Genomic DNA, 8,661 nt, shown 5'->3' with positions numbered 1-8,661 from the left:
GGGGGCGCCTGCCGCTCCCTCCATTCTCTTTGGCAGCCGGCGATGCCAGCGGGATCTGACCGATGCCGGCGGGATCTGACCGGCGCGTTTGTCTCCCTAGATGGGAAGAGGAGTACACGGTGCGTGTCCAGCTTCAGGACCGGGTGACTGAGCTGCAGGAGGTGAGCATCGCTGTCCGTGTCCCCCCCCCCTTCCCCTGCACCCCGGCTGCCCCGCGCTGACGCTGATTTGCGCGTCTCCATCTTCCCCGGCGCAGGAAGCCCAGGAGGCTGAAGCTTGCCAGGAGGAGCTGGCCATGAAGGTGGAGCAGCTCAAGGCAGAGCTCGTCGTCTTCAAGGGACTGATGAGCAACGTGAGTCCCTCACCCCTCTCCGACCCAGCAGCAGCGTCCTACCCGAGCGGTGGGGCTGTGTAGAAGAGTGGTTCTCTTGGTGGGGCATGTCCAGCACGGAGGGGGTCTTGCAGGGTTGGTCCAGGGTGCAGTGAGCAGAGTGGGGATGCAGATGCGGTCCTGCAGCCATTTTGATTGCCGTTTGCCTCACCCAATCTTCCGCCTTTGTCCCCCACCTCCTGCGGCGCTGTGGGTTCAGAACATCACGGAGCTGGACACCAAGATCCAGGAGAAGGCCATGAAGGTGGACATGGACATCTGCCGGCGCATCGACATCACTGCCAAGCTGTGCGACGTGGCACAGCAGCGGAACTGCGAGGACATGATCAAGATGTTTCAGGTGAGAAGCGCCTGCTGCTGCTCCAGGCTCAGCCGCCGGCTCTGGGGAGGAGAGTTCCCGAAGGAGGTAGCAGAGACAACGCCAGCCCCCTGCTAGGGGAGACGCTTGGTCACCCTCACCCTCGCTCCTTGCGGTCCCTTGTTCTCCGTCTCTCTCGGGAGGACCAGGCGGAAGGGCACGGAGAGGAGGTGGAAAGCTCCAGATGTTGCTTTGGCCATCGAGAGTCCCCTCAACCTCTCGCTGACCTGTTGTATTGGGCCCGGGGACCCCGCAGTGGTAGGGGAGCAGCTGCAGGAGGGAGACGAGTTGCTCGAGTGTCTGTCTCTAACTCCATCTCTTTCCTTCCCCTTCCCCTCTCCGTCATCTTCTCTCTGTCTCTCTTCTCTGTCTCTTTTTCTCCTTCTGGATGTTGCTGCCTTTCTGTCTCGCTCTCTTTGTCCCTACAGAAGCAACTGGTTAGTTCCATTCAGTTGGGAAAGTGTACAAATTTTAAACTTTCTATAAGTAAGGTCGGACTGTAAATATTGACATATTTCACCTTTTTCAGACTCTGTCTCTTTTTTCCTGTTTCTGTCGCTGTGTTTTCCTGTCTCTGGACTGGGGTGGTGGGCAATTTGAGTTTTTCTGCAGTAAAACCACGTTGTTTTTTCTCATCAGATTCATAGATTCCATCTTTAGTTGCTTAGTTTTAATTTCAGAAAATGCTAAAGCCATGTTTTATCCATTGCACCATCTTTAACCTGATCATAATGAGCCCGTCTCTCTCTTTCTCTCTTGCTTTTTCTTCCTTCCTTTCTTTCTGTCTTTCTGTCTTTCTCTCTCTCCCTGCCTTTCTGTCCCTCTGCCATTCCTTTCCCCTCCATCTTCCTCCCAACTACCTGCTCCCCACCTCGGACCCGGCCTCGTTTCTGTAGTCTCTGCACTTGTCTCCCGTTAAGGTCCCAGCCTCGGTGGGGCGGAAGCGGGAGCGCAAGCAGGTCAGCGACGAAGACACCTCGCTGTCGGAGAGCGATGCCTCCCGAAAACCTGAAGAGGAAGAGGAGGACGAGACCACGGCCATGAGTATCAATGAGGAAATGCAAAGGATGCTGAACCAGCTGTGAGTGCGGCTGCTCCGCACTCTCTGCTGACGGAGTTGAGCGAAGCTTCGGCACCGGGCTCCCTGCCGGTGCCCGGGATGGGGAGGGCAGGGGTGGGCGAGAAGGGAGGCGCTGCCACGGGGTACGTACGCCCTGTGCTCTGCGCCGTGGTGGTCGGACCCCCCTGGGAGACCTGAGCCCACCCGTGCCGTGGGTGGGAGCTGGTCTGGCTCCCCTCCTCTTGCCCCTCTTCCCATCTCTTGGGGGTCCCTGCCTGGATTTGCTGGGGCTCCTGACCATAAAGCCAGCCCTTTCCCCATCGCCTCTTGGGACTGGGCACGCTTGAGCTCACCCTGGCCAGACCCCCGAGAGCTGCAGCCCTGCCTGTGAGCGGGGACGAGGCTTTCGGCACCGACGTGGCCCCTGCCTGCCCTGTCTCTTGGAGTTTTCCTGCTGGGTGCTGACGTGCTGTTCCCTTACCCCCAGGAGGGAATATGACTTTGAGGATGACTGTGACAGCCTCACGTGGGAGGAGACAGAAGAAACGCTGCTCCTCTGGGAGGACTTCTCCGGATACGCCATTGCAGCCGCAGAGGCGCAGGGGGAGGTAACGGTGGTTCTCGGGGGTCCAGCCCTGGGTTGGGACACTTGGTCCTGTCTGAGCCTGGGAAGATGCTCCCTCAAAGACCAGACTTCAGCCCCTCCATCCCTTGCAGGCCTGTACAGATGCTTCCCATCTTCTCCATGTGAATACATTACCGCATCCTTGTGAAGGTCTCCCTGTTACACAGACCGGGGACCTGTAGCCTGAAAGATATGCTGAGGGCATGGCCCACATGCGTGGGGAAAGCCATAGCCCTCCCAGAAGACCTTCTCTGGCTGGTCTGGTCTCTGGTGGTCCCTTGCTCGGGCTCTCCAGCCAACCTGCCTGCCGTGCAGCAGCACTGCCCAAACAGCAGCCTTGGTGTCTGGCCGAAACCCTCGCCATCCCGTATTTTCAGCCCTCAGCAGTCCCCTGGGGACGTGTCGTGCTGGGGGATGCTCTGTGCTCTCCAAAGCTTTTGTCCATTGCTGGGCTTGTTCTGGGCCGATGTGCTCACTGCCCAGCGTGGCGAGTCCTGGGTCTCTACCCTGTGTTGGCAGGACTGACTTGTGCCTTATTTATACCACACCGTTTACGTTTCTTCCTCTTTTCCCGGTGCTGCCAGTTCTTTCTCTGATTTCTCTCTCTCTTGCCTTCGGTTCCTCATGCTGGATGCCTCCCTGCCTCTAAACATGCCTCCTGCTCTCCCCAACAGCAGGACGACAGCCTGGAGAAGGTGATCAAGGACACAGAGTCGTTGTTCAAGAGCCGTGAGAAGGAGTACCAGGAAACCATTGACCAAATAGAGGTAGGAGGAGGAGGACGGGGGGGGGACATGGCACAGAAGGGGGTGAAATGGGGGAGTGGGTCCCCGGGGGAGGGACACACCATGCTGGAGCAGGTCGTTGGTAATGGGGGGGGCGGCAGCCGCAGGTCTGGCTGTGCCCCCCGCTTATCTCCGCACCGTTGCCCTCGCGCAGCTGGAGCTGGCCACGGCCAAGAACGACATGAACCGGCACCTGCACGAGTACATGGAGATGTGCAGCATGAAGCGAGGCTTGGACGTGCAGATGGAGACTTGCCGGCGACTCATCACCCAGTCTGGGGACAGGTGAGCTTCAGCGGGAGAGCTGGGATACCCGTGCTTCTCCGCAAGGACCGCAGCCGAGGGTGGTGGTGAGCAGGAGCTGAAGCACGGGGCAGTATTCCTGCCCTGCCCTGGTGCAGCACGGAGAGAGGGCAGTTCCCAGAGGCTGTTGGATGCCTGGTGGCCAGCCTCCACGCAGGTCGTGGTCCCACCTCTGCAGGAGTCAGTTTTGACTGGTGAAGCCGGACACCCTGATGGAGAGAGGAGCTGCCCTTGCGCAGGGACATCGTGTGGGTCCCCACGGGCGTGTGGAGCCAGGGTGGCTGCAGGCTGGGGACCTCCGTGGTGGGCTTTCACTGACCCCTAGCCTCACATGCCTTTGGCAGGGTCCTCCAGCATCTCCCCCAGCCCTTGCTTCATGCTCTGGACCTCTCGGCTGGGGTGCTCGGGGGCACCCTCCCTGGCACCCAAGGATTCCCATGGATGCCCCAGGGCAGTGTACCCGCTTCAGCTTCTCCCCCCCTCGCTCCGTGCCCCCTGCCCATGCCGAACTGGGTCCTTTCCCTCCCCCTGGGCAGTGCTGTGACCGCTGCCCTTTGCTCTTCTCTGCAGAAAGTCTCCTGCCTTCACCCCGGCCTCCAACAGCGAGTCGGCCCCAAACGAGGAGAGCGAGGAGTCCGACCGCGACCCACCCAGCGACGCTTCCATCAGATAATGAGGGGAGGCCCTGCTCCCTCGGACCCCCTTCCTGGCACGCCTGGGAGAGACTGTCAGGGACGTGGAGCCGCTGGTAAACGTCTGTCACCCAGGCTCACTCCCGTTTTTGGGGTGCTTGGCAGATCCCGCACCCTCCCGCCACCGAATATCTCGCAAATGGGAATAGCTAGATAGACCTGAGCACCCTCGCCTGGGCTGCTCAGCCTCCAGCCCCTTCTCTATTCCCTTCCCCTGCTTTGGTTAAACCGCGGTTCGGGCAGGGAGGCTCCAACCCCGCCACGGCGGAGTTCTCCGGGACCTGACCCCAGGCCCGCCCTTCACCCCCAGACCCCCCTCCTCTCCCTCCGTCCAGGTACGCTTGACCTGCCCCCTGCCCTCCCCGCACCACGCGGAGCCGAACAAGAGCCGTACCTCCCTGCAAACTGGACCTCACACTGGTGCCAACTGGACCGAGCCCGGCGCGTTCTCTATCCTTGCTGCTGGCCGGGTTGCTCCGGCCGGTCCCCGTGCCGGGCACCCCAAGTCGTGTCCCCCCCCCAAAAAAACCTCTGCCTCGGCTGGGGCGGGGGCCAAGTCCCGCTCACCGTGCACTTTGCTTTGCCGCACGTTGTCGGTGCGCTCGCGTCTGTGTTACGGGGGCGAGGGCTCATTAAACGGGACGGTTTCCTTTTCTACGGCGTCGATGGGTGCGGGCTCTCCCTGTGCTGCCACGCAGATTGAAGTGTGGGGGGGTGTCCTCCCTCGGACCCCCGAGCTCACGTCAGTGGGGGTCTCCCATGGGATGCTGCCGTCCCTTGGGTGTGCCAGGGATGGGACAGCAGCAAGGTCGCTGTTCTGGGAGCCGCTGGCCCTCGACGGGCCACGCGTAGCACCGGTGCCTTGTTCTTAACCCGGAGCATCCTCAGGGCCGAGGCCGAGGGGTTGGAAACGAAGCCGAACGTGACTCGTGGACCTTCCTCTCCCCACGCCTGGTCTCCTCTGCCACGCCAGGGCATCCCAGAGCATTTTCTCGCCTGCCCTCAGCCCCATGTCCAGCCTCAACCTAACCACGGTGGGGGGTTCCCTGTCCCCCCGTCTCTTGTAGCATTTGCCTGGGTGGCCGTTGCACGAGCTTCCCCAGTGATTAGGTAAGGCAGATAAAATGGGGGCCGAGTGATGCAACGGTTTATCTCCGTATCTAACGCTGCTGTGGGCTTGGGCTGCGAGCATCAGTGCATCCACCCGGCGTTTGGGCAGGGTGAGGTCCTCCGCCTGCCCCTGCGAGACACGGTAAGGCACGTGTTGGTGTTTCGGCGCGGGCTAAGCTGGCCAGTTAGAGCCGGTGGGGAGGTGAGGCCCTGGGCTTTTTCTTTCAAGTGATAGATGCCTCACGTGCAGTAGATCAGGGATCGCTTTCTATCCTGCCCGCAGGCTCTTCTGGTTCATGCAGATCCCCTTTCCCGTATGTCTATTTGCGGAGTTTTCTGCTCTTTCTCTGCTGCGGAGATCTCTGTGAGTGGCTGGCTAAGTCTGGCTCCCCCCATGCATAATCCATGACATGTACCTCGGCTTCTCAGTACTGCTTAAGAAACCCACAGGACTGTAGAGCACGTACCCCGAGAGATTTCAAGCATGAAGCACGCAAGGACCGACGTCTCTGCCTCGAGCAGTCATTGCCCACAGGAGCAGCTGGTGCTGCCAGACATTGGTGTGCCAGGACACGCGGGGACCCCAGTCCCACGCTGCTTCTCAGGACTTCATTTGCAGTGAAACTGAGATCTCCCCCACCCGTGTGTGCAAGATGCTCTTCTCTGGTGAGTTGTGTCACCAGCAATAGGCTCCGTTCTCCTACCAGTTTGACAGCCCCTGAGATCTCACTGGCAGGACGGGCAATGCCGATCCTTTGCCTCAGCAATTTCTCAGCATGGGAAGCACAGCCCCAACTCCAGTGTTAGCCAGACCATCTCACCTGCATCTACCTGTCCATCAGTGGTGATCCTACATCTTTGATGCTGGATATGAGGAGGTATGGACCTCCCATCTGTTTAACTCTTCTCTGTGGGCTCCTTTGGGGAATATCTAGCCTGCTTGTCTCCACCATGAGCCTTGCTGGGAACTGTGGTACCTAGGAACTGCTCAGCGCTGTGTCGCTTCTCGTGTCCCTAACCTCATCCCTTTTCCAGGACACCTCTCGGCAGTGCCTGCTCAGGAAGAAGTATCAGAAGAAATTGTCTAGTGAAGACCCAGGTCTTGGCTGCTTGATCCTTCTGAACACTTGCTGGTCTGTATTCTTCTCACAGGGAATAATCGTACCTCTTTTACCCTTAGACCCCAGCCCATTCAAAAATCTTAGTTTGGCCTAAATTTTCTGAAAGACTTGCTTGCAGGGGCAGCTTGGCTGTGGCCGGAGTGGGCTTTTTCCTACTCTTGACCAAGATGATGAACTGATGAAATGAACTTTGGAGGAGCAGGTTAGTTACTCTTTCCAGCTGACCGTGCTCATCCATGAGCTTGTTGCAGCTGAGTCTAGTATGGTCCTTAGTGCACTAGAGGAGACTTTGGCATGCAGGGGACAAAGGCCTCCTCTCGGTGTCCATGCGTTAATGTGAATGTTTATTGCCCAAGTACAGTCGGAGCACTGATTTGTCTGACTGAATGGGGTTCCATGGCAGAATGCATCCAGGCAGTCCCTCTGTCAGCATCCATCTCGGGACTGTGGCCACTGTCTGGTGACCTCCATGAACATTTGTCCAAGACCATCCTTTTAGGATCATGTCTCTCTGGGCTGGCAGTGAGGTCCTCCAATTGAATATTTAGGCAGGCTGGTTCAGCTTCCTCACTTTACAGAAGTCCATGTTGGCAGAGACTTACTCAGGCAGTCTGGAAATGTGCTAACGATTGCTCTGGCTTCTCCCTCTCCAATGTTTGGACTGTTGTGTCTAGGTGAGGACAAGCACAACTTTCATATCAGCAGTGGGAGCGGCACAAAATCCCTCCCTTGAGGCAAGAGCTCTCCCTAGGCTGGGACAGACCCACTTGTGAGCATCCCGCTTCCACGAGGCACTGAGGGACACGATCAGCCTTTGAGCGGGGCAAGAGATGCAGTTCTCTGCCGTGGCTGCTGTGCACCACGCTCCCTGGGCTGAGATCAGCCTCTTGGCAAGGAACTTCAACAGATGGTGCCAGGCATTTTGCAGAAGTGAGCCCTGGCTCCCTGCTGAATGCATTTCTGATCCTGTAGCGTGTAGAGAGTGGCCTCCCCAGCCCCTTCCCTAGTGAAATTCCCTAGGACTCGTCTGAAAGGTGAGCTCTCGTCCTCAGAGACCCTGCCTGGCAAAATAGCTGTGAGACCAGGCTCACCGAGTTTTTTGATGAAGACTACCAGATTTTTCCCGCAGAGAGGATGGGGAGCATTGCCCTCCTTGCACATCACCACACGGATGTGGGATGTTCTTGCTGGCTCTAGAGAGGGTTCAGTCAACCTAAGCACTAAGTAGCCCAGTTCCTCTTCCCTGTGTTAAGCAAGCCTGCTCCCTCCCTTCACTCATTTCTGGATCCCATCTATTTTATGTCATATCTCAGAACTGAAAGAGTCTGACTTGTCTGTCCGTTCAGTTAAGGTCCCGTGTATTCCACCCAGCACCCTTCTGCTGAAGGCGCTTTGTCACCTGTCCCACATGACTTGGCTTTGTGCACGTTAGCTTTTCCCTGTCTCAGGATTCCTTAGAGGGCCCTAAGCGTGATGCTGACAGCCTTCACTAGAGCAACTTTTGATTCTCTGGTAACCTGTCTATTATTCTGTTTATCTGGTTTCTTAGCCAAGAGGTAGGAGAGATCAAGCTGCAGAAAAAGTCGGTGTTGTTTGTAAATTTGAGCTGGGAGATTGGCTTTCCTAAGCCTCATACCTCTGCTGCAAAAGCTTTGCTTGTTCTCGAGAAGGCTATATACTCTTTATATGGTTATGGTTGTTGCTATCTCAGGTACCTGTGGCACAGAGTGACCACACCTGCTGATCAAGTATGTCAAATAATACTCTGGTTACTGGTGAGAAACCTTTCAAGAGGAGAGGTCAGAATTAATGCAGAACAGCAGAGTGCTGTCTCCTTGGAGGTACACCTGGATGATGCATGGACAGGCTCCTGAAAACATCTGGCAAGCTCCTACCCTTGGTGATTAATGCTGGGAGCAATAGTGAGACAGCATGGAGACCTGGATGGGCTACAGACAGCTTTAGGGAAGCCCAGTCACCTTTGAAAATCTTCTAGTGGATGTATGAGACTGCAAGAGGTGTTTTAGCTGTGAATTTTCTAAATGCTTGGACTACTTTCTCTTGGGATGGGAACAAGGAGAGGATGCTCTAGGTCTTCTGGCAGAGGGGGGTATAGATTTCATAGCTTGGAGAACAGCTGTAAGAACTGGGAAGGTACTAAGGTAACACTATGGAAAAGGAGCTCCACCGGCCACCAAAAGGCATCATGATCAGAC

General features: G+C 57.2%; 1 protein-coding gene across 4 annotated transcripts in view; it reads left to right on the top strand.

The window, feature by feature from the left end:
- IFFO1 (intermediate filament family orphan 1) overlaps positions 1 to 4,543 on the top strand; it is a 10,093-nt gene extending 5,550 nt beyond the window's left edge. The window contains exons 2-10 of one of the 4 annotated variants that reach the window (XM_010567542.1): positions 101 to 161; positions 257 to 352; positions 591 to 731; positions 1,178 to 1,186; positions 1,670 to 1,830; positions 2,297 to 2,417; positions 3,109 to 3,201; positions 3,374 to 3,504; positions 4,093 to 4,543. In XM_010567542.1, the coding sequence (XP_010565844.1) occupies positions 101 to 161; positions 257 to 352; positions 591 to 731; positions 1,178 to 1,186; positions 1,670 to 1,830; positions 2,297 to 2,417; positions 3,109 to 3,201; positions 3,374 to 3,504; positions 4,093 to 4,195 (916 nt within the window). In that variant the 3' untranslated portion in view covers positions 4,196 to 4,543. Of the gene's footprint in view, positions 1 to 100; positions 162 to 256; positions 353 to 590; positions 732 to 1,177; positions 1,187 to 1,645; positions 1,831 to 2,296; positions 2,424 to 3,108; positions 3,202 to 3,373; positions 3,505 to 4,092 lie in introns of all 4 variants that reach the window. The other 3 variants (XM_010567543.1, XM_010567541.1, XM_010567540.1) reach the window with 3 other exon arrangements.
- Positions 4,544 to 8,661: the final 4,118 nt, after the last annotated feature.

The sequence above is a fragment of the Haliaeetus leucocephalus genome, unplaced genomic scaffold (assembly GCF_000737465.1).
Source record: "Haliaeetus leucocephalus isolate CR32 unplaced genomic scaffold, Haliaeetus_leucocephalus-4.0 Scaffold228, whole genome shotgun sequence".
NCBI lineage: Eukaryota > Metazoa > Chordata > Aves > Accipitriformes > Accipitridae > Haliaeetus > Haliaeetus leucocephalus.
Note: the sequence above shows the minus strand (reverse complement) of the source record. Positions and strands in the feature narration are given on the sequence as shown.